The sequence below is a fragment of the Triturus cristatus genome, chromosome 6 (assembly GCF_964204655.1).
Source record: "Triturus cristatus chromosome 6, aTriCri1.1, whole genome shotgun sequence".
NCBI lineage: Eukaryota > Metazoa > Chordata > Amphibia > Caudata > Salamandridae > Triturus > Triturus cristatus.
In genome coordinates, this window is record NC_140589.1 from 1090818113 (window position 1) to 1090843755 (window position 25643).

Sequence of the window (25643 nt, forward strand, 5' to 3'; positions counted from 1 at the left end):
TGCCTGCCGGTGGCTCCGGCCCTGGCGCCGTTGACGGCTCCGGCCTCGACGCCGCAAGCGCCCGTGGGACCCGTTCTCGAGTCCCCGTCGACGCCGGTCGACCTCGTCACGCCTCCTCCGCCGGCGTCGACACCGGTACCACCCCCGACGCCGACTCCGTTCGACGTCGAGCCCCGGTTCAGTCCCACTCCGGGCCCGGCGTCGATGGACGCCGCGATCGGCGCCGCTAGAGACACATTATGTCTACCGCCCGGCTCCGTTACTTTCTCCTCTACACCAGGAGTCGGATGATGGGGACAACTGGGAGGGATCCGAGGATCCTATGGCCGTTCAGGCTCAACTGTCCCAGGACTGGGCAGATGAACTGGGGGAGGCCAGTGGCCTGGATACCTCTCCAGACACTGGATTTGTCTCTCCTCCGACTGTGGCTTCGGAGGAGGGCGCTGCTTTCTCTGTGGTGCTGCGCAAGGCGGCCGCAGCCCTTGGGCTCGAGCTGCCTGCCGTGGCTGTGAGGACTAACGTCCTTACTGAGGTGCTTCAGTCTGCAGCAAGCTCCACTGAGCCTCTGCTGCAATTCAATGAGGCCCTCATTGACGTTCTGCAGGGCACCTGGTCCAAGCCCTCCACCTCCTGTTGACAGGAACGTCGCCAGGCGCCACCGCCCTGCTCCGGGCGACCCCAGTTTTCTGTCCCAACACCCTACCCCTGAGAGCCTGGTTATCCAGGCCTCCACCTCCCAATCCTCTTTACCGACCGCCCCGCCGGACCGGGATTCCAAGAGACTAGAACAGTTTGGCAAGAAGCTGTTCTCCTCCCTTAGTTTGGGCCTGCGGTCTTTGAACACCGCTTGTCTCTTGGACCGTTATTCCCACTCTCTGTGGGATGCGGTGGAGGACGCACTGCCCCTGTGTCCGGAGGAGGTCCGGACACGACTTACCCAGGCTCAGGCCGATGGGAGGGATGCCGCGCGACATGCTATACGATGTGGGCTTGACACCACGGACTCGCTGGGTAGGGCCATTTCTACCACAGTGGCGCTTAGACGTCACGCCTGGCTGCGGTCCACGTCATTTTCGGGCGATGTCCAGAGCACTCTCATGGACATGCCTTTTGATGGCACTCGCCTTTTTGGCGAGAAAGCGGACAGTGCGCTGAATCGCTTTAAGGACTCCCGGGCTACGGCCAAGTCCTTGGGCCTCTCGGCCCCGCGGTCGCAAACTTCCGCCTTTCGCCCCTTTCGTGGCCAAGGAAGGGGTGCCTCCTCACGTGCGCCTAGCCACCAGCCGCAGAACCAACCTGCGCGCGGTCGCGGACGTGGTTTCCGCCGAGGCGGTTCTGGAGGACGACGAGGTCAGCCCACATCCACCCCGGCAGCATCCGCCTCAAAACCTTCCTAGTCCAAGCTTTCAGGCCCATTCCACGCCAGTGGGCGGCAGAGTTCGCCATCACCTGCTCCACTGGCGGTCCATCACATCGGACAGGTGGGTGCTGCAAATCGTCCGAAGGGGCTACTCCCTCCCCTTCGAGACGACCCCTCCAGCCATGCCACCGCAGCACCACCGTATCTCGGGGGATCATTTGAATCTTCTCCACAAGGAAGTTTCGGCCCTCTTGGCCAAGGGGGCCGTCGAGCGCGTTCCGAGCCCAGAAGTAGGTCGTGGTTGTTATTCCCACTACTTTCTGGTTCCCAAGAAGGGCAAAGGGGGCCCTCCGGAACCTCAATACCTTCCTCCGGAAGGAAAGGTTCAAGATGTTAACTTTGGCTCAGGTTCTAGCTGCCCTAGACCCCGGAGACTGGATGGTAGCGTTGGACTTGCTGGACGCATATTTACACATCCCTGTCCTGCCGGCCCACCGGCGTTACCTGCGGTTCACTGTGGGCCCAGAGCACTTTCAGTTTACCGTGCTCCCCTTCGGCCTCACCAGTGCCCCTCGGGTGTTCACGAAAGTGATGGCGGTGGTCGCAGCTCATCTGCGCAGATCAGGGGTTCCTGTCTTCCCCTATCTCAATGACTGGTTGTTGAAGGCGGGCTCGCCCCAGGCAGTCGTCTCCCACCTCCAGACTACGGCGGATCTCCTGCATTTGCTGGGATTTTCCATCAACGTGCCGAAGTCACACCTGAGCCCCTCTCAAAAGCTCCTCTTCATCGGAGCGGTTCTCGATTCGGCGCAGTTCCGGGTCCATCCACCGGAACAGCGGGTCCGGGATATACAGGCCCTGATTCCCATCTTTCGGCCTCTATCCTGGGTCTCGGTCAGGCTAGTGTTGCGGCTCCTGGGGCTGATGGCCTCCTGCATCCTACTAGTGCATCACGCCAGGCGGCGCATGCGGGCTCTGCAGTGGGACCTGAAGTTTCAGTGGGCCCAGCATCACGGCAACGTGTCCGACCATGTCTTGATCTCGGAGGGCACTGCACAGCAGTTGCAGTGGTGGCTCGCGGACCGCGATTGGGTCAAGGGCAAGAGCCTCTCCCTTCCCCAACCGGAGCATGTCGTAGTGACGGATGCGTCCCTCCTGGGATGGGGTGGCCATATGGGAGAGGCGGAGATCAGAGGCCTCTGGTCTCCGGCAGAGTCTCGTCTCCACATCAACCTGTTGGAGTTGAGAGCGATCCGACTTGCACTGATAGCCTTCCTTCCCTCTGTCAGGGGAAGTGTCGTGCAGGTGTTCACGGACAACACCACCGCCATGTGGTATTGCAACAAACAGGGCGGGGTGGGGTCGTGGACCCTTTGTCAGGAGGCTCTGCGCCTCTGGACATGGCTGGAACACCAGGGCGTCACCCTGGTGGTTCAACATCTGGCGGGCTCTCTGAACGCCAGAGCAGACGAACTCAGCCGCCGGTGCATGATGGATCACGAATGGCGTCTGAACTCCGAAGTGGCGCAAGGTCTCTTTCAGCAGTGGGGAGAGCCTTGGTCTATTCGCCACCGAAGAGAACGCGCAATGTCAGCAGTTCTGCGCGTTGGAATTTCCAAGGCGGCACTCGCTCGGCGACGCTTTTCGTCACGAGTGGAGTTGCGGTCTGTTGTACGCCTTTCCGCCTATACCACTTCTGCCCAGAGTGCTGAAGAAGATCAGGCACGACCGGGCCCAAGTTATCTTGGTGGCTCCGGATTGGGCACGAAGGTACTGGTATCCCGAGCTACTCAGTATGCTGACCGATCCTCCGATACGTCTGCCCCTTCGGGAGGATCTTCTGTCGCAGCAGCAGGGGACGGTCCTCCATCCGAACCTGTCCAGCCTCCACCTCCATGCGTGGAGATTGAGCGGCGGCAGTTGATGCCATTTGACTTGCCTCCTGAAGTCTGTGATATCATTCTGGCAGCCAGGCGTCCCTCCACAAAGACGGTATACGCCTGCCGGTGGAACAAATTTGTGGCATGGTGCACAGCAAAGGCTGTGGATCCCCTTTCCGCCCCTCTTTCTGAGGTTCTCCTCTTTCTTCTTTCTTTGGCCCGGCAGGGCTCTGCCCTGGGCACTCTGAAAGGTTATCTTGCTGCCATCTCTGCCTTCTTGCGGCTTCCTGATCAGCCTTCTCTTTTCAAGTCCCCTGTAGTTACACGCTTTCTAAAAGGCATTACTCACATGTTCCCTCCTGTCCCTTTTGTAATGCCTCAGTGGGACTTGAATCTTGTCTTGACATTCCTGATGTGCGCTCCCTTCGAGCCTCTTCACAATTGTCCTCTTCGTCTTCTGACTCTTAAAACTGATTTTCTGGTAGCCATCACCTCGGCTAGACGGGTGAGTGAGCTCCAGGCTTTATCTTCAAAGCCTCCTTTTCTGTCTGTTCATCCCGACAAGGTTGTCCTTCGGCCTCGTCCCTCCTTTCTTCCGAAAGTGGTGACTCCATTTCATCTTGGGCAGTCTGTCACCTTGCCCACCTTCTTTCCGCCTCCGCATCCTTCCAAAGAGGAAGAGAGGCTCCACCGTCTGGACCCAAAACGTTCGCTCTCCTTTTATCTGGACCGCACAAAGCAGTTCCGGGTGGACGACCAACTTTTCGTTGGATACGTGGGTGCTAAGAAGGGGAAAGCGGTGCACAAACGGACCATCTCTCGGTGGGTTGTTTTGTGCATCAAAATTTGTTACTCCTTGGCAAAAAAGGACCCTCCTGTTGGGCTGCGCGCCCACTCCACTCGGGCCCCAGCGGCTACTACTGCTTTGGGACGGGGTGTCCCTTTGCAGGACATCTGTCAGGCGGCGACGTGGGCTTCGCTACACACGTTTGCCAGGCTTTATTGCCTTGACAGCCAAGTCCGGAGGGTTGGCTTCTTTGGCCGTTCTGTCCTCCAGGACTTTCTGGTGTGATCTTGGTTCGCAGACCCACCACCGGGGATGGTATTGCTTGGGTATCTATTCTAAGGTGAGGAATCTAACTAACGTGTTTCTTTCAGATGAACAAGTTACTTACCTTCGGTAACGATGTATCTTTAAGAAACATTAGTTAGTTAGATTTCTCACCGACCCACCCATCCTCCCCGTTCTGCGAACTGACATCTAGGGTTAAGGTTATCCTTTTCAGGCCCCTAGATTTTATTTTTGGCACCAGTGTCGGTCTTTGCATGGCTCTGCGTTCCTGGCGCGGAAAGCTATGTACAAGAACTGACGTCAGCGCGCGAGGGCGGCGTCTAAGTACTCCGACGACGTCATTCCGGCGCACGACGCCGACGATGGACGCGGAGCCGCAGACGACGCCTAGCGACGCGCAAGGGGTATTGCTGACGAAAAATCTTCCGGATCCAGTCTGACGCCTGGGGATATTCTAAGGTGAGGAATCTAACTAACTAATGTTTCTTACAGATACGTCGTTACCGAAGGTAAGTAACTTGTTCTTTTGAGCTTCTTTATAGTCTGATGAAGGGGGCAGGGATGGGTGATAGGGTAGTTGAGAGATGAGATAGTCTGTTTGGAGAGGGGATGGTGGCAGTTAGATTTACCAGTTGCAATTTTTATGCTGACCCTACCACAGATGATGTAATTTTTATTTCTCTTGGTTTCTAATCCTCCGAAAATGAATAAAAAAGATATTTGAAACTGCAAATATTTTAGGACATTCAATAGCAAAATATTATTCTGCATTATATATGGTAATACAAAACACACATTTTTGACGTATATATGATTTATAAATACTGCAAACTTAAAGCCCTTTAATCATTTTGGAACTGAGAATGCTTACACGGCACACACCTCTAAAAATAATCAACGTAAATCATCTGTTTTTGTTTTATTTGTTTTTCAGATTCTGCAGTTGCTTTACAGTTTAAGGTTCTTAAATCCGCTGTAGAGTTTATTAAAACAACAGTCAACCAGAATTCACAGAGCTTCACCAGTTCATTCCATTTACCTGCAACCCATCATCATGCAATATATCAGAAGCGGAAAAGTATTGCCGGTGAGTAATAAAAACATGATTGTTAATCTAATAAAAGTAAATGGAATGTAGTTTGAAAAACAAAACAGCAAAACAATCATCTATAACTGACTTAGCAAACTTTATTCAATTCTGAAATATAATCATAGAAGTCACAAAACACTATTTACATCAATAATAGATTATAAAAAGTGGAGTTACGTTGGCACACAGCAAATTTTAAAAACAGTCCAACAGCGAAACATACATCTTGCTCAGAAAGCAACTGCAGAAAATTTAGTGTAGGTCTGCATCTCTTGAAATTGTCATTTGAGCAGACGGGTCAAAAATACTTTTGAGTACTGACAGTGGTATTTACAAAAAAACATGAAGTACAATTAAGACTGTTCGAATGACTCTTCACGCGGACAGAGGCTAACTAATTCATTGCAGTACTGACCCAATGAAAAACACAGAAGATAGCGGATAATACAAATTAAAAACATGGACAAAATAGATCTTCCCCATAGACTAACGGTGAACAGTTAATTGGGTTCTACTCCAACATGCCTGCAGAGTAGCTCATCGCCATATTGAATATTTAGTTACCTAAATAGCTTCTCTAGTAAGACATCAGTGTTCCAGGAAAGAACTATTGAACTATTTTTTGTCTGGTTTCCTGATAATTAATGGGGGTCTGTAAAAAGTGATGGCATGCCTAGGTCCTCGCTTGTCGATTTTATGTAGGAGATTCACAGGATTCATGAGCAAATGTCACAATCAAGACAATCTAAAATGACATTAAAGTTAAAAGTGGCATGGGGTTTATTCCAGAGTGAAATCCATAACAGGAGTGGGGCACATTTGATAAATTTAACAATATTCAATGTATTAAGGACTGTGGGATCTCCAAAGAGACCTTCTCTTGGATTAAATCTTTCCTAACAGACTGCAGGCAGACTGTCTCATTAGCACCTTTCTCATCATCAGAAAGAACCATGACTTCAGGGGTTCCACAGGACTCATTGCTTAGCCCTACTTTATTTAACATCTATATGACCCCCATGATTTCTTTGATTGCCTCTTTTGGAATAGAGACCACCTCTTATGCTGACGATATGCAGCCGATTCTATCTCTAGACAAAGCATATATTGGTTCGGAGCTTAATTTTAAAAACTGTCTTCACAAAGTTATCCGGTGGATGCAGTCAAACCATTTAACATGTAATACTGATAAAACTGAGATTATGCTGCTTGCCAAGTTAAAATTCCTTTGTCCTACCCCAATAGTGGCTTCATTCAGTGCCCCTTCTGCTTGCCACAGTTGAGGTTGTAAGGAATCTTGGAGTAAAATGTGATGCCTCCCTGTCCTTTCGCACACAAGGTCTGGCAGTAGCAGGAATGTGTTTTAATCCAATAAAATCATTTAGAAAATGTTTAGATTTTCTCCCACTGGCTGCAACGAAGACAGTTCGCTTTGCCCTGATAACTTCTAGATTGGATTATTGCAATAGTCTCTATGCAGGGTCCTCAAAACAATTTATCCATAAACTCCAGGTTGTGCAGCATGCAGCCACCAGACATCTCCTGAAACATCCCAGGCGATCACCTGCCTCGGCAACTCTCAAAGCCTTACACTGGTGCAATGCATAAAAGGGTCTTGTTTAAAATTGTTACTGACCTTCAGTGCTTAGAGAGCTACCTGGCCCAGTTATCTAACGACCAGATGCACACATTATACAACTAAGCAAACTCTGAGATCTTCTCAAGCAGTTGAAGACCTGGCTTTTTATAGCCGCCGACGCACATTATTATTCTCTGATTTAATCTTTCCTGGAGGCTCTCTCATCTTCCTTATGATTGAGTCATGTCTTTCCGCACAGTGCCAGGATGTTCCTTTGTGAGCTTCAGTGTGCTTTACAAGTGCCTAATTCATTCAGGAGGTGGCGAGTTTTAGAAATTCAACAATATAATTTAAACTCCGCTTTCCATGACAAAACAAGTGAGAGCAGCTTCATGGGAGGGAAGGCAAGCAGCGACAAAATTGTTTTTCTTCAAGTTTTAACATCATTGCTTTAGCATACGTCCAGACCCCTGCTCAATACATGCTCAGTGGGACACATTGCAATTTATTAAATTTAGAGGAGAAACAGTGTTGGTTTTTTGCCAATGTTAGAAGCAAAATTAAAGACAGCACAAATTGGCTGGCATTTTTGGGGGGCCTTTCATTGAGGCATTGTAGTCATAAATTTCGGGTATCAAAAACACCCAAGATATAGGAGTTAAGGAATTTTCACAAGTACTTATTTTTACAGACATTGTACATATTCTGGAGTTATTATGGCCACATGTCATTACATATGATTTGGTTAAATTAGCCTGAAAGTCAAGGTCCTCCTTAAAGGATATAAAGGCATCACCCAGGATTTTGACACTTTTAGGTGTGTGGGCCATTAAAACTTCATCATTGCAAAGAAATTGCCATATGATCTCTCTTATGCATGCCCTGTCCATGTTTAACCAGGAAATAATTTTAATCATTGATATAACAGATGAATAACTTTGGGCCTAGGACACAGCTTTCATGTACTCCGTTCAAAGATAAATGAACTAGTGTATACACCATTGTTGGCATATCTTACCTTAGCAAATGATTTGAAAGCATTGCTGATTAAAAAAACGCCCGCTGGAGCTCTGTGGTGCGTCAATGGAATAACGAGCATGCTGTACTAGCAGTTTGTTATTTATAGCTCCCCAAGTCAAGATCGCACCTGGCATTTTAAAGGTCTTGAAAGACAACACAGTCTTTCTCGCAAAAACTCATGAGTGAAACTAAAGTACTTTGGAATGTAAACACATCACTCTGAATTTGTTTACACCTGAAGCGAAAGAAGCAAATAGTGAGCCAAGACAACATTGAACCACAATACTAACAAATGTTGGCCGCATTGGAACAGTCTCGCAGATTCGGGCTGTCATGGCAGCATGCGGAACAGGCAAGCCCGCAACATTGAAGGAATGCAAATGTAAGAAAAGGGCAATCTTAACCATGGAGGCTTCAACAACAATCTTCAAAGCATTCATGTACAGCACAACAACATTTCAACCCATTCATTGGTAGTACCGCATCTATGGGATGCATGTGCATCACAGCAATGACCGCATGCTGATGGACCTTTTACCAATAAGTTTATACTATGAAGTGCAATAAGTGTGAGCGAATCATGACACAGCTTCTCACATTTCCCAACCGTTTCCCCAACAGTTTGGGCCTTTATGATAACATATGCCTCACTATCCCCAATAGGCTTATTACACAACTATACACTGCAGAGGTAAATGATCAATGTACCTTTACCTCCCCAGCCAGAGTTAAAGTGGCAAATGGATTTCGGTGTAACCATCACTAATGCCATTTGGAAATTTTCCTGTGTGCAGATCCAGAAAATGTATCTGAATAACTGGCATAGATTTCTTCATTTCAAATCTGTTCACCGAATACACTATACTCCAAATCGGTTGAAGGCCATAGGCTTAGCCAATGATTTTCGTGCCCTAGATGCCACTGTTGAACAGCGGACTGTTATCATGTAGCATGGACCTGTCCCCCGGTTTCGCCTGTCCCGGTCCTACTGGCTTGTGCCGGTTCCAAACGCTGCCCTCCTGCCCTTCCTACCTCCCTGGGAGTTCTTAATGGAGGTTGCTGTTTGGCTGCACCTGCCGAAGGTGCTCTAAAGGCAAGTCTGTCCACGCCCAGCATCAGGACCTCTGGTCCCACAGCCCACTGCCGCTACTCTGCCAGCAAACTCTGGAAACACGAGTGGTCCCTGAAGCTCATGGCGGCCCGGAATGTAACTGAGAAAATTGAGGTCCCGGTTAAGGGGAAGGTCCAGGGATCATTTGCGAAGACCAAAGTGCTCATCGTCCCACTCCAAGTCCTCGGACAGTCAGGTAAGAGGGATGGGAAGAATAGCAAGAAGTCGAAGCAGTCTTTTACTTCTCCTTGTCCGACATGACGTAGGAGCATCGACATTCAGGGCTGGCTCCTTGGAGCCAATGCGCCTCATATTTTTGTGGCTCGACCTTTTTGACGCTCCTTAAGACCCTGTAAGGTTATAGGGGGCCCCATCTGGTTCCAAGTCAGCGGGCCCCTAGGGATCCTTTCCTGGATCTGGACTGGCGACGGTCGTATCATCTTGGCCATCCTCATTGTGATCCCCTAGGCAGAGCTGGATGGGCGCCACCCGACTCTGACACTGGCAGGACCTTTGCTTTCTAGATCGGAGCCTGAGCCCTATTCCCAATTGCTAGGCCTTGGTGAGGAATGGAAGGGGTCACCAGACCCTGAAGAAAACCAGCTATACGTAGAAACCATAATGTGGACTGGTGTGAGGAACTGGGTGAAGCCATTGGATTGGATACTTCTCTAGATACTAGTATGCGTTTGAAGCATGTGTGCTGTAGCTACACATGCTTTGCATACCCCTGCCATCTAGTGTTGGGTCTGGATGTTTGCAAGTTGTTTGTCTTCGAAGAAATCTTTTCCAGTCACGAGGTAAGGTTTCTCCTCCTTTTGGTGATGATGCCCATGGGCATCGACTCCATTGTTAGATTGTTTTCTTTCCGTCATCGGGTTCAGATGTGTATTGTGGCGCTCCGAGACGAAACGGTCAATCCGGATCCCATTCGGCTCGCAATTCACTTACCCTCATCGGTATTGCTTTTGACTGTGTTTCCGCCTTCTGCGCATCAAAAATTTCAGAAAACTTTAATTATCTAATAGAAAACTCAACTGCGGCCTTTGGACCTAGCTCGGTTTCTTCTATATACTTCAAATCAAAGATCCATCATTGGGTCTTCTGCCGATGGACAGACGCCATTTAAATTTTGTATCTGAAAGAAACACGTTAGTTAGATTCCTTACCTTAGAATATCCCTAGGTGTCAGGCTGGATCCGGAAAGGTTTTTCGTCAGCAGTACCCTTGCGCGTCGGTAGGTGTCGTCTGCGACTCCGCGTCCGTCGTCGGCATCGTGTTCGCCGGGATGATGAAGTCGGAGTATTTAGACGCCGCCCTCGTGCGCTGACGTCAGTTCTTCTTTTTTCCGCGCCAGTAAGCGCAGCTGCGGGAAGAGCATACACGTTAGTCACTTTTTGACTAACTTTTTGGACTTTTTGGTCTATTCTTTCGAGTTGACCTAGACTCCTGGTGCCGGTAGGGATGCCCGGGTTCAAGCTGTGTGACGCCTGTAACCGACTGATGGTGTCTCTACTGCCTTGGGGCCGATCATGATGACCATTCGTGCCCCGCCTGCCGGGCCTTGACCTCGAAGGCTAGCTCCTCGAGATCCGGCAGTCGGCTCCACGCCGCTCGAGGTCCCAGTCGAGTAGGAGGTCGTGGGACCGGTTGCGGAGCCGAAGTCATCACCGCTCGTCGGGTTCGAAGTCCTCGCATTCAGGTAAGTCGAGGCACAGTAAGAAGAAGTCAAAAAAGCGACATCGCTCTTCTGACTCCCCTCGCTCACGCGACTTGGCTGAGGGTTCGGGTGGCATCACCCGCGCGGCTCCGTTGGAGCCGCAGGAGTCGCATCCGGCCACATACCCTCCGGTCCCTGGGCCTAATGCGACTTCGGGCGAGATTCGGGACTTCCTCGTGGCCATGAGGAGTCTCGTTCCACCGTCGAGGCCTGCCGGTGCGCCTTCGGGCCCCACAGGCCCGACTGTGAGGCCTAGCGAGCCGGAAGCTTCGGTCCCGATGCCGCAGGTCCCCGTGGGATCCAGGCCTGGATCCTGGTCGACACCGGTTGACCTTACGACCCCTCCGCCGGCGCCGACCCCTATGGTTACGCCCCCAGTGCCGTTTTTCGACGCCGCCATCCCCAGTTTTAGTCCGGGTCCGGCATCGGAGCGGCGCCGCCCGGCGCCGTCTCCGGCGCTGATGGATGAGCATTTCATCTACCACCCGGCTCCGTCCTTTCTTCCTGTATACCAGGAGACGGATGACGGGGACAACTGGGAGGGGTCTGAGGACCCTCTGGCACAGCAGTGCCAGTTTAGTCAAGACTGGGCAGACGAGCTGGGGGAGTCCAGTGGTCTCAACACTTCACCCGACACTGGCTTCATCTCTCCTCCTTCCGTGGCTATGGAGGAGGGTGCAACTTTTTCTGTGGTGCTGCGCAGGGCTGCCGAGGCCCTTCACCTGGAGCTCCCTTCAGCAGCCGTGGGGACTAACCTCCTCACTGAGGTGCTTCAACCGCCAGTAAGCTCTTCGGAGCCTCTACTGCAGTTCAATGAGGCCCTCACTGACGTTCTGATGGGCCCTTGGTCCAAGCCCTCCACAGTCACTCCTGTGGACCGGAACGTGGCCCAGCACCACCGCCCTGCCCTGGGCGACCCCAGCTTTCTGTCAGTGCACCCCACCCCTGAGAGCCTGGTTATCCAGGCCTCTACGTCCCAGACCGCCTTCCCGTCCGCTCCTCCGGATCGGGAATCCAAAAAGTTGGAGCAGTTTGGGAAGAAACTGTTTTCCTCCCTCAGTTTGGTGTTGCCGTCCATTAATACTGCGTGCCTTTTGGACCGTTCTACCCACTCCTTGTGGGATACGGTGGCGGACGTGCTGCCCCAGTGTCCGGAGGAAGCCTGGGCACTGCTCGCGCAGGCTCTTGCTGAGGGGCGGGATGCAGCACGGTACTCCATTCGATGTGGGCTTGACACCACGGACTCGCTAGGTAGAGCGATTGAGATGACGGTGGCGATTCGTCGCCACGCCTGGCTGAGATCCACAAATGTTTCTGGGGATGTCCAGAGGACCCTCATGGACATGGCCTTCGATGGCCTTCGATGGCCATTGCCTTTTTGGCGACAAAGCGGATAGTGCGCTGGAGCGCTTTAAGGACTCCAGGGCAACGGCCAAGTCCTTAGGCCTCTCGGTGTCGTGGATGCGTCAGAGTGTCAGCAGTATTACAACAACCCACTAACCTGAGCCAGCCAGCAGGAACGATGCGTGTGTTGACTATCCCCCTTCTTCCCCCCTCCGCTAACCCCCACCAATGGAAGAAAACCAGAGCAGTGCGAGAAAGCGGGTGGGAGAAAAGGGGGGAACAAATGAATGCGGCAGGAGTCGTGGGGCAGGTCAATGTCTGTATGGACTGCAGGACAGGGACGAATTCAAGGCGGTTTCTTGCACTGGGCACTATGGACAAGAAAACAGAAAACTAGTAACGAGGCACTATCTTTAAGGGAAATCTTACCCACCCTTACTCCACTATCGTGAACTCACTGTTTTCAGGGTGTATGTCCCTCCAGCCAGTATGCAGAGGGATTCCGCTGTGGGTGAGGGTCCGGATCCTCCTTCTGTGTCCAGCCCCAAGGTACCTCTCACGTACGGCCACTTCCTAAAGGGTAGAAGTCCAAACAAGATATGCCCTGGTATGTACGCAGTTGAGGAAGATGCCAAAAAAGAGGACAAGGGAGGGCACTACGGCCCCCTACAATCCTCCGTCTTGTCCCTCTCTTTGCATCTAGGTTCCCCAGTCTTTTTGGAGAAAACGATGTGCTTCTCCACTGTTCCTTCACAGCGGGGGCACCCAAGAAATGAGGAGCTATGTCGCTCCCCCTAAAAGCGCTCAACCGCTGTTCCTGCACAGCGGGAGCACTCTGGACCACAAGGAGCTAAAAGGCGCTGTTAACACTGGCGCTCCTCCACTGTTCCTTCACAGCGGGAGCACTCCATAACCAGAGGAGCATTGTCTGCACAAGTACGGGTTACCTGTCGCTGTCGTGCTGCCTCTGGTGTCCGCTGAATTCCTCGCGGCTTCTTCCGTCGGTGGAGGTCTCACGGGAAAAGGCTTCCGGTTTCTCCGCTTCGGGGTTTAGCACGCACTCGGTGCTCGCGGCTGCTTTCGTCGCATAAGCAACCCGGAACTGGGGGCAAGATTGTCAAGCACCTCCTCTTAGAGGAGGCGGTCCTTTATGGGATCGGTGAACGCGTACTTTGATGACGCGAGTCCTTCCGGCCTGTCCCAGGGTTTTCTGGGTAATGTAGTTTATTGCCGGTCCCCTCTCGAGGACCGGCGGTCGACCCGGCTTCCCAGGATGTGCCCTGTGGAATGAGTCCACCAAGTCAGGGCAGTGGAGATTGTGTGCTGGTTCCCAGGTCCTGTCCTCCACCCCAAAGCATTTCCAATCCACTAAATACAGGACCCGCCCTCTCACTATTCGAGAATCCAGCAGTTCCTGCACTTCATACTCTTCCTGACCGTCTATGTCTATGGGTCGCGGTCTTTCTGGGAGCCTCATATTGACAGTGCTGGGTTGTAGCAATGACACATGGAATACGAGATGTATGTGCCAAGCGATGGGAAGGGATAATCTCATGGCCACAGGGTTCACGACTCTCTCTATGCTGTAGGGTCCAATGTATCTGGGCTTCAACTTATCTACCCCTTTTAGCTGGAGATTACGCGTAGACAGCCATACCTTGTCTCCCACTTTATACTTAGGTTCCTCCTCCCTCCTCCGGTCTGCCCATTTTTTGTGCGCTGCCTGGGCGGAAGCCAAACTGTGTTTGGCATCAATCAATACTGCTCGGAGGTGAGCATGATGTTCCTGGATGCTGGGAAGCTTGGAGTGCACGGGCCAGTTAAAGGGGAGCATGTTGGGATGATGTCCGTATAGGCAAAAGAACGGTGAACAGCCCAACGTGGAATGCTCAGCGTTATTATACGCGAATTCGGCCATCCATAGTAAGGGAAACCAATGTATGGGATTCTGCAACGTGAAACAACGCAAGTATTGCTCAAGGGTCTGGTTTAAGCATTCTGTTTTTCCATCGGTTTGTGGATGGAAGCTCGTAGATGTTCGTGCATCGATAGAGAGTGATTCATAGAGAGCTTTCCAGAACCGGGAAGTGAACTGGGATCCCCTGTCCGTGATTATAACACTAGGGATTCCATGTGCCCTGACAATGTGCTGAAGAAAAACGAGAGCTAGCTCTGCGGAAGAGGGAAGTTTTTTCAAAGGAATGAAATGCCCCATTTTTGTCAAATGATCCACCAGTACCAGTACTACTGTATATCCTTCGCAGGGGGGCATTTCGACGATGAAATCCATCAAGATAGTGTACCATGGTCGAGGGGGAATAGGGATGGCCCGTAGGAACCCCGCAGGTCTTCTATGAAGAGCCTTACTTTGAGCGCAAACTGAACAGGTTGTCACATACTCATGAGTGTCTTTTCTCAATGTAGGCCACCAATAGGATCTCTCTAGGCAAGAGATGGTTTTGTAAATACCCAAATGACCCCCCAGAGGTGCATCGTGCGTCCAGGTAAGCACTCTTTGTTGGAGAAGAGGGTCTGGAATATACAAAGCGTGGGAGTGATACAGAAGACTGTCCTTTTCTTTTCTACTGTCAGGGTATTCTGATAACCAGGCTTGTGCGTCTACTTCTGCCACGGCTACTCTCAGGTCTTCCAAAAAATCTTGTGAGGCGATCTGTGCGATTGTCTTGACAGATACCGGCTTGTCTGGAAGGATAAAAGGTGGTTCCTTCTCTTCCGTTTCAGTATTGCATTCGGGCGCTTCAACCCTGGACAGTGCATCTGCCTTCCCATGCTGAGGTCCTGGCCGGTATTTGATAACGAAATCATAATCAGCAAAGAAAAGCGTCCATCGCAGTTGTCTGGGCGTCAGAGCTTTCGCTGTTTTAAGGAATTAAGAGATTACGATGGTCCATGAAGATCTCGACTGTGTGGCGGGCTCCCAAAAGGTAATGTCTCCATTCCTCACAAGCTCGTTTAATTGCCAATAACTCCTTGTCAGTGACGGAATAATTGATCTCACAAGGGGATAGTTTTTTAGAATAATAGGCCACGGGATGGAGCTGTCCTGTTTCAGGATGTCGTTGGGAAAGTACCCCTCCGATGGCGTATTGCGATGCATCCGTCTCAACAATAAACGGGAGTTGTATGTCCGGGTGCCTTAAGATAGGAGCTTGTGTAAACCTATCTTTCAGGGCCTGGAAGGCTTGTTCAGCTTCTGTTCCCCACTGAAAAGGCGTATTCTTTCTCAGTAACTTTGATATAGGGGTGAGGATTCTCGAGAAGTCTTTGATGAATCGTCGGTAATAATTAGCGAATCCTAGGAATCTCTGTACTGCCTTGACGTTGTGGGGTGGCTTCCATTCTGTGATCGCATGTACCTTGCCATGATCCATCTGAAACCCCCGGGAGTTAATGATGTAACCTAGAAAGGCGACCTCCTCTGTGTGAAACAAACATTTTTCCAATTTTGCGAATAAGGAATGTTGTTGTAGTCTGTCCAATACCGCTGTTACGTGCTGCACATGGTCTTCTAGAGTGGTGGAATATACCAGAATATCGTCGATATACACCACGTAAAACGTTTCCAGGAAGCCTCGAAGCACCTCGTCCATAAAATACTGAAAGGCTGCCGGGCGTTACACAGCCCAAACGGCATCACTAGGTACTCATATAAACCGAACTTGGTTCTAAAGGCTGTCTTCCACTCATCCCCCTTTTTTACGCGGACCAGGTGATAAGCCCCTCTTAAATCGAGTTTAGTAAACCATCTTGCTCCCTTGAGTTTGTCCAATAGCACTGGTATTAAGGGCAGTGGGTATCGATTTTTGATGGTGACTCAGTTTATAGCTCTGAAGTCGATACACGGACGGAGCTCCTCGCAGTCCTTCTTCGGTATAAAAGTGCCTTATAAATCCGGAGGCCAGGTTTTCAGCAAGGTATTGTTGTAAATACTTTGTTTCAGGCTCCGTGAGAGCGTATACCCTACTGCACAGTATTGCGGCTCCGGGAATCAAGTCGATTCGACAATCGTAGGAGCGATGCGGAGGGAGTCGCGTGGCCTTCTTTTTGTCAAACACTTGGAGGTAGTCGTGGTAGACGTCAGGTAAGGTGATGGAACAGCAGAAACCTGTCTCCGCGCAACCGGAAGCCAGAAGGCTCGCTTGTGTCTTTTCCTTCACAACCTGACAAATGACTTGGTTAGTGCAATGTTCCATGCAGTAGGCGGATTGCAAGGAGACAGTACGTGCGGCCCAATGAATGACGGGATCATGCAAGCTTAGCCAGGGCATACCCAATATGAGCCTGAAGTGCGGTGCGTCAATGAGATCAAAACGAATATATTCGTAGTGGTCACTACAGAATTTCATGAGAAAAGGTGGCGCATGATATAAGACAGGTCCGGAGGACAGTGCAGTGCCGTCCACGGCCTTGACTTCCTCTGGGTGTTTCTTCTTTTCTTGTGGGACCCCAATGGTATTGGCATTTTTTAGGTCCATGTAATTCCCTGTCGCACCCGAATCCAACATCGCAGGTATGTCCAAGGGGATATCAGGGTAAATCCAGAGGGTAATCCCTACGTTGAGATGGGCTACCGTAGGTTGGATGGTGTTAGCGACGGCGGGGGAGATCGCTGCTTGTTTCACACCCGGTCCAGGGATCTCCTCCTGACACGGGTGTGCTAGTTTTCCGATGTCTCTTCCTGGTGCACAGAGGAGACTTGCATTCTTTGGTTGCTGGATTTCTCAGGGAGTCGCGTTCTTGTTCGGCATTCCCGTATAAAATGCCCGCTCTTACCTCAGTAGAGGCACAGTCTCATCTTCCGCCTTCTTTCCCGTTCATAGTTCGTTAAGGGTCCCTTGATTCCTCCAATCTGCATCGGTTCAGAGGTTTCTGCAGGTTTCTGAGAGTCATCTGGGGATAGCTTAGGTCGTACATAAGGAAAGCGGTTTTCACCCCTACTTCGGTCCCTCCAGCCAGTATGCAGAGGGATTCCGCTGTGGGTGAGGGTCCGGATCCTCCTTCTGTGTCCAGCCCCAAGGTACCTCTCACGTACGGCCACTTCCTAAAGGGTAGAAGTCCAAACAAGATATGCCCTGGTATGTACGCAGTTGAGGAAGATGCCAAAAAAGAGGACAAGGGAGGGCACACCGGCCCCCTACAATCCTGCGTCTTGTCCCTCTCTTCGCATCTAGGTTCCCCAGTCTTTTTGGAGAAAACGATGTGCTTCTCCGCTGTTCCTTCACAGCGGGGGCACCCAAGAAATGAGGAGCTATGTCGCTCCCCCTGAAAGCGCTCAACCGCTGTTCCTGCACAGCGGGAGCACTCTGGCCCACAAGGAGCTAAAAGGCACTGTTAACACTGGCGCTCCTCCACTGTTCCTTCACAGCGGGAGCACTCCATAACCAGAGGAGCATTGTCTGCACAAGTACGGGTTACCTGTCGCTGTCGTGCTGCCTCTGGTGTCCGCTGAATTCCTCGCGGCTTCTTCCGTCGGTGGAGGTCTCACGGGAAAAGGCGTCCGGTTTCTCCGCTTCGGGGATGTCGGGGTTGAGCACGCACTCGGTGTTCGCGGCTGCTTTCGTCGCGTAAGCAACCCGGAACTGGGGGCAAGATTGTCAAGCGCCTCCTCTTAGAGGAGGCGGTCCTTTATGGGATCGGTGAACGCGTACTTTGATGACGCGAGTCCTTCCGGCATGTCCCAGGGTTTTCTGGGTAATGTAGTTTATTGCTGGTGTTCGCGTGATCGCGACACTCGGCCCCTCGCCCGCAAATTTCCGATTTTTTTTGGCCCTTTTGTGGCCAAGGAAGGGGCGCCCCCGCACGTCCGTCTAGCCACAGGCCGCAGAACCAGCCTCAACGCGGTCGCAGATGTGGATTTCGCTGCGGCGGAGCAGGGGGACAGAGAGCCGGTCAGCCCACATCTTCTCCCGTAGCATCTGCCTCAAAGCCTTCCTAGTCTGACCTTTCAGGCCCATTCCACGCCAGTGGGAGGCAGAGTTGGCCATCGCCTGCTCCACTGCTGTACCATCATGTCGGACAGGTGGGTGCTGCAAATCGTCCGAAGGGGCTACTCCCTTACCTTCGAGGCGACCCCTCCAGCCATGCCACCGCAATACCACCGCCGGCCCACCGGCGTTACCTGCGGTTCACGGTAGGCCACGAGCACTTTCAGTTTACCGTGCTCCCCTTCGGTCTCACCAGTGCCCCTCAGGTGTTCACGAAAGTGATGGCAGTGATTGCAGCTCATCTGCGCAGGTCAGGGGTGTCAGCCTTCGCCTACCTCGACGACTGGTTGTTGAAGGCGGGTTCGGCCCAGGCAGTCGTCTCCCACCTCCAGACTACGGCCGACCTCCTGCTTTTGCTGGGGTTCTCCATCAACGTGCCAAAGTCACATCTGAGTCCCTCCCAGAAGCTCCTTTTCATCGGAGCGGTTCTGGACTCGGCGCAGTTTCGGGTCTATCCTCCCGAACAGCGGGTTCGGGATATTCAGGCTCTGATTCCGATCTTTCAGCCCTTATCCCGGGTTTCGGTCAGGATAGTCTTACGGCTGCTGGGTCTGATGGCCTCCTGCATCCTGCTGGTACATCACGCCAGGTGGCGGATGCGGGCTCTGCAGTGGGACCTGAAGTTCCAGTGGGCTCAGCATCAGGGCAACCTGTCCGACCACGTCCTGATCTCGGAGGGCACTGCAAGACACTTGCAGTGGTGGCTCACGGACCGCGATTGGGTCAGTGGCAGATCCCTCTCCCTACCCCAACCGCGGCACGTGATGGTGACGGATGCGTCCCTCCTGGGATGGGGGGGCCACATGGGAGAGGCGGAGATCAGAGGCCTCTTGTCTCCGGCGGAGTCCCGGCTCCATATCAACCTGTTGGAGCTGCGGGCGATCCGGCTTGCATTGAAGGCATACCTTCCCTCTGTCCGGGGAAGTGTAGTGCAGGTGTTCACGAACAACATCACCGCCCTGTGGTATTGCAACAAACAGGGTGGGGTGGGGTCGTGGACCCTTTGTCAGGAGGCTCTGCGCCTCTGGACATGGCTGGAACATCAGGGCATCACCCTGGTGGTGCAACACCTGGCGGGCTCTCTGAATGCCAGGGCGGACGAACTCAGCCGCCGGTGCTTTTTGGATCACGAATGGCGTCTGAACTCGGACGTGGCGCAAGGCCTCTTTCGGCAATGGGGAGAGCCTTGGTTAGATCTATTCGCCACCGAAGAGAACGCGCAATGTCATCAGTTCTGCGCGTTGGAGTTTCCAAGGCGACACTCGCTCGGAGACGCTTTTCGTCGCGAGTGGAGTTACGGTCTGTTATACACCTTTCCGCATATACCACTTCTGCCCAGTGCTGAGGAAGATCCGGCGCGACCGGGCCCAAGTCATCCTTGTGGCCCCGGATTGGGCACGAAGATACCGGTATCCCGAGCTACTCAGTCTGTCCATCGATTCCCCGATACGACTGCCTCTTCAGGAGGACCTGTCGCAGCAGCAGGGGACGGTCCTCCGCCCGAACCTGTCTAGTCTCCACCTCCATGCGTGGAGATTGAGCGCCGACAGTTGATGCCATTTGACTTGCCTCCTGAAGTCTGTGATGTCATTCTGGCAGCCAGGCGTCCCTCCACTAAAACTGTATATGCCTGCAGGTGGAACAAATTTGTGGCACGGTGCACAGCAAAGGCTGTGGATCTCCTTTCTGCCCCTCTTTCTGAGGTTCTCCTCTTTTGTCTTTCCCTGGCCCAGCAGGGCTCTGCTCTGGGCACCATCAAAGGATACCTTTCAGCTGTTTCTGCCTTCTTACGGCTTCCTGATCAGCCTTCTCTTTTCAAGCCCTCTGTTGTTGTTAGCGTCTTAAAAGGCATTACTCACATGTTTCCTCCTGTCCCTGACTTGAATCTGGTGTTAACCTATCTGATGTGTGCCCCTTTTGAGCCACTCCATAACTGTCCTCTTCGTCTTCTAACTCTCAAGACTGCTTTCCTGGTTGCCATCACCTCTGCCAGAAGAGTGAGTGAGCTCCAGGCTCTTTCTTCTAAACCTCCTTTCCTCTCTGTCCATCCGGACAAGGTTGTTCTAAGGACTCGTCCTTCCTTTCTGCCTAAGGTGGTTACTGCCTTTCACATCGGCCAGTCTGTTACATTGCCCACCTTCTTTCCGCCTCCCTCGAAAGAGGAAGAGAGGCTCCACCGTCTGGACCCAAAACGTGTGCTCTCCATCTATCTGGACCGCACAAAACAGTTCCGGGTGGACGACCAACTCTTCGTTGGCTACGTGGGCGCGAAGAAGGGGCTGGCAGTGCACAAGCGGACCATCTCTCAGTGGGTCGTTTTGTGCATTAAAGCCTGTTATTCCTTGGCCAAGAAGGATCCTCCTGTGGGGCTGAGGGCCCATTCCACTCGGGCCACAGCGGCTACTACTGCCTTGGGACGGGGAGTCCCTCTGCAGGACATTTGTCAGGCAGCAACGTGGGCCTCGCTGCAAACGTTTGCCAAGCATTTCTGCCTGGACAGCCAAGTCCGGAGAGACGGCTTCCTTGGCTGTTCCGTTCTCCAGGACTTCCTGGTGTTATCTTGGTTCGCAGACCCACCGCCGGGGTTGGTATTTCTGGGGTATCTATTCTAAGGTAAGGAATCTAACTAACGTGTTTCTTTCAGATGAACAAGTTACTTACCTTCAGTAACGATATATCTGTAAGAAACATTAGTTAGTTAGATTCCTTACCGCCCCACTCTTTCTCCCCGTTCTGCGAACTGATATCTAGGGTTAAGGTCATCCCTTTCAGGGTCCTAGATTCATGGCACCAGTGTCGGTTTCTTGCATGGCTCTGCGTTCCTGGCGCAGAAAGCTATGTACAGAACTGACGTCAGTGCGCGAGGGCGGCGTCTAAGTACTCCGACGTCATCCCGGCGATCAGGATGCCGACGACGGACGCGGAGTCGCAGACGACGCCTGCCGACGCGGAATGGTACTGCTGACAAAATCTTTCCGGATCCAGCCTGACACCTGGGGATATTCTAAGGTAAGGAATCTAACTAATATTTCTTACAGATATATCGTTACCGAAGGTAAGTAACTTGTTCTTTTGGTTCCATTCCAAATACCTGTGCACTGACCTCTATAAGGTCTGTAACCTCTGCCTCTCTCAAGAAGATATAGAGGAAGACTGCAACGCGTGTCGATCATTCCGCTCCAAAAAGATACTGTGGGACCGTCTGGCTCGACGATGAAACATGCAGCGGCAGAGTATTGAGGACACCCCTGATATCTTTGGACAATATATCGAGCAAGAAGAGATGGAAGCATCGGCAGCTGAAATGGAGGAAGCCTTCTCCCTCCAGGACTCCTATACAGAGTTTGAGATCAAACTTGAGTCCAACAACGTTCCAGCCGGACAAGGTGGCGTGAGTAATAAAGCCCCTTGCCCACTAAACTCACTCCTACCAAACCAAAGGCTACTGGGCCACCCATGCCATTAGGCCATGGTAGACTTCCAATGCCCCGCCTTCTGGCCCGGCACCGAAACAGCAAGTTAAGCCTTCCGGCTCAAGCCGAGATGATACCCCTTCTGCTTTGAAACATTCCAGATGGAAAGACAAAAAGGACAAATCCAGCTTGGCACTGAAAATTTCAGCACCGAAACATAAAGAAAATCCTTTAAAGCCACCTGAGCCTATTTTAGAGACAATGAAACAAAAGCTGGATCCAAAGCAAAAGAAAATTCATATAAATACTGACACTGGCCACATTACATCTAAGCCAACAGTACCATCTTTTAAGAGGAAAATATACATTGGATATAAGATTCCTCTCAAAAAGAAAAGACATGGCAGCTAGTCCTATTAATATTCCTCAGACACCACCACCTTCTTCACTAGTATCTATTATACCAGACTCAGACCCTTTACACATCACACCACTCGGCTATACAAATACAAATCCTGATATAGTAGAGGATGATGACCCCTATAATCAGCCACCACCTGATCCGTGGGAGGACCACAATATAGACTCATCTGGAGGGACAGACCCAGATCTATATCTAGCTAAACCTTCCCCTCCTGATTATAATACTGCACATCAGGAGTTGACTGCTAGGGCAGCCACCATGGGGTCACTTTACATAAAGAAGCCCTGGAAGAGGATTTCCTTTTTGAAACATTAGGAAACACACACAGAACATCTCAATCCTTGCCTATGTTAAAAGGTATGATGAGGCATGCTGACGATATTTTTTAGGATCCAGTTAGAGCACGTATCTTAACACCTAGGGTGTATGAAAAATATAATCCCCCTCCATCTAACCCTGTTTTATTAAGGATCTATTCTTTAGTAACAACTTTAAAGGAGGCGGTAGAGGTACAGCAACACGCACCTCCACATCCACTAACAAACAGTGACTTGATACCACTACCCCCGATCATTCCTCACCAATTGGGAGAAGATTACAACGGTTTCTCCCCATTTGGCAATCAGTAACAACAGGCAAATGGGTGTTGGACATTATCCAACATGGTTATTGCCTGGAGCTCACAAGTAACTCTTCCAACATGCCACCTCATTTTCACAAACTGTCTTTATAACACCAACATCTGCTCAAACAAGCAGTACAAGCTCTTCTAACAAACGAGCTATAGAACCTGTCCCTTTACAACAACATCATTCAGGGGTATATTCACTATACTTCCTGATTCCCAAAAAGGACGGTTCATCAAGACCTATTTTGGATCTCAGGCTATTTAACCCATACATAGTATCAGAACACTTTCATATGGTCACACTGCAACAAGTAATTCCACTTTTGCAGCAAGGCAACTTTATATGAACACTAGACTTAAAGGGCACATACTTTCATATACCCATTCACCCAGCACATCACAAGTACCTCAAATTTGTAATTGAAAAAAATCGTTATCAGTTCAAAGTACTACATTTTGAGTAACAACTGTACCCAGAGTGTTCACCAAATGCCTTGCAATAGTAGTAGTATATCTACGAAGACAACAAATCCATGTCTTCCAATTCCTTGACGATTGGCTCATAAAAGCTATCACACATCTCAAGTATGTGCAACACACACACACATCCCAATAAACCTTTTGCATTAGTTAGGATTTACAGTCAATGCACACAAATCACATCTTCAACCCACTCAAATTCAACCATATCTAGAGGCCATTCTAAACACTCAAGTGGCTCTAGCATATCACAATGCAACCAGGATTCACAGTTTGCAAACAGTGTTACTCCAGTTTCAATACAACCAGTCAGAACTTATATGCAGCTACTGGGAATGATGGAGTCATGCATTGCCATAGTGTCTTATGCAAGACTAAACATGTGTCCTCTACAAGAGTGCTTAGCACGTCAGTGAAATCAATCAGAGGGTCAGCTAAAAGATCTAGTGTCCGTAGACAGCCGCACTCATCGCTCTCTGCAGTGGTGGAGCACACAAACAATATCGAAAGGGCGGCACTTTATTCCACAAGTTGTGCTCCCAACAGACACATCTCTCACAGAGTGGGGAGCACATTTACAACATTTAATAGTTCAGGGTCTTAGAAAAACCACCCAACAGTACCATCAACTACCTGGAACTCCAAGTAGTGCAGCTAGCGTTAAACGCATTTCATCCTCATCTGATAGGGAAAGTTGTCCTAGTCCGGATAGACAATATGACAACAATGTACTATATGCAAAAACAAGGGGGGGGCACTCTTTACAGCTGTCACGCTTCTCTCCGACCATTTGGCGTTGGACAATTCATCACAGGATCCACCTCTTGGGAGAACACCTTCCAGGGACAGACAATATCTTTGCCAATCTCCACAGCAGAATGAGGCAACAAGTACATGAATGGGAACTTCACCCACAGGTTCTCCTTCTGTATTTCCCCAAAAATGGGGATTCCCACAAGCAGCCCTCTTTGCCACAGCAGGCAACTCAAAATGCCCAAACTTCGCCTCCAGGTTCCCACACCCTCTATCTGAAGGCAATGCCCTATGCATGAATTGTTCAGGGATATTTGCTTACACTTTTCCACCTTTTTCATTTCTGGTTCGGAGGTTCAGACAAACATCCCTCACCCTTATTCTAGTGGCTCACACATGGGCTTGTCAGTCATGCTTCACCACACTATTAGAACTCTCAAAAGTTCCACATCAGAAGCTTCTTTTTTTTTTAACCATTTATTTTTATTGTTTTTCCGTCATACAAAACAATGACAATATGAAAGGAGAGTCTCAATGACATTCAGCAGACATGGTAAGCAGTAATACAATCAGTGGCATTATCACAAAAAAAGCAGGCATGTTAGTCAGTGCAATGTCCGTGAACAGGAAGCCCATTTAGGCATATTCATTACGTTCTATGATGGCAGTTAGATGTCTGTGTAGCATGAAAAACATTAGAGCTCGTGCTATAGGTGGAGTAGCATTCGGGGAAACGATACCGGCATGGAGACCTTGGCTTAGGCGCTAGAAAGTCAAAGAAGCACCATACACAGGAAGGAAAGTGTCAACGGGGCAATATGACACACACTATAAGGCTAGGCCTCCTTAAGTGTGCCATATGTCTGGTGTGCAAGAGTCTTTACTGTGCTGAGATCTCTGACTCATCAGGTAAGAGCTCGGCAGAGCGAGCGAGAAGGTAGCCCTGTAAGGGACCCCATGTGTTCTGTGGTTTTGAGGCTCTGGGCAGTGTTTCAGCATACAGAATCATTTGGTCTTGGCAATATACTAAATCATCCAGACATTCCTTGAACTTTGGTGCCCGCCCCCTACCCCAGCGGCAAGCCACTCTACGCTTAGCTAATAATAATGCAATGGCAAGGAATTTGCGATAGGGCTTTGGGATAGATTTAGTGTAGCCTAACAGTGCTAGTAATGGCGTGCACTCTAAAGTGATGGGGGGCAGTCTGGCGTAGGGCTTCGGATATTTTGGCCCAGTATTCACCAACTCTGGGGCACTCCCAGGCCAAGTGTAAAAAGTCAGCTCCGGGGCTGCCACACCTGTCAACTCTCTGCGGTTCTTAAATTGAGTCGGAACATTTTAGCTGGGGTGTAGTATAGACTCTGCAGAAATTTGTACCACTGGCAGAGATCTGTTCTGTTTGGATGCAGCAGTATAACCATTGGTGATCAGTAATCTCGTGTCCCAACTCCTGACACCACTTGGTGCAAGAAGAACTGGGGGGGGGGGTTCCGTCTGCTGTGTGCGTGTACTGTGATAAAGCACGGATACCAGGTGTCCCGGAGATGTGGCGCGTGTCAGCATGTGCAGAGGGGAAATGTTGGGGGTTCCTTAGGAAATTCTGGGGTGATCGATCGTACGCCCTGGCGTAGTCTGACATAAAGAAACATATCAAGTGAAGTTGGCTGTATCCCCTGAACATGCTGTCAGCTGTGCGAAATGTCCAGTCTTGGAAGAGGTCTCCCCATGTGGCGATGTTAGTGCGCTCACATAGTTTAAGGAAC

At 50.7% G+C, this 25643-nt stretch overlaps 1 protein-coding gene across 3 annotated transcripts in view; it reads left to right on the forward strand.

The window, feature by feature from the left end:
• LYST (lysosomal trafficking regulator) overlaps positions 1-25643 on the forward strand; it is a 3752809-nt gene that overhangs the window by 2060361 nt on the left and 1666805 nt on the right. For all 3 annotated transcript variants that reach the window (XM_085611970.1, XM_085611971.1, XM_085611972.1), the window contains one exon: positions 5247-5399. In XM_085611970.1, the coding sequence (XP_085468096.1) occupies positions 5247-5399 (153 nt within the window). The remainder of the gene's footprint in view (positions 1-5246; positions 5400-25643) is intronic.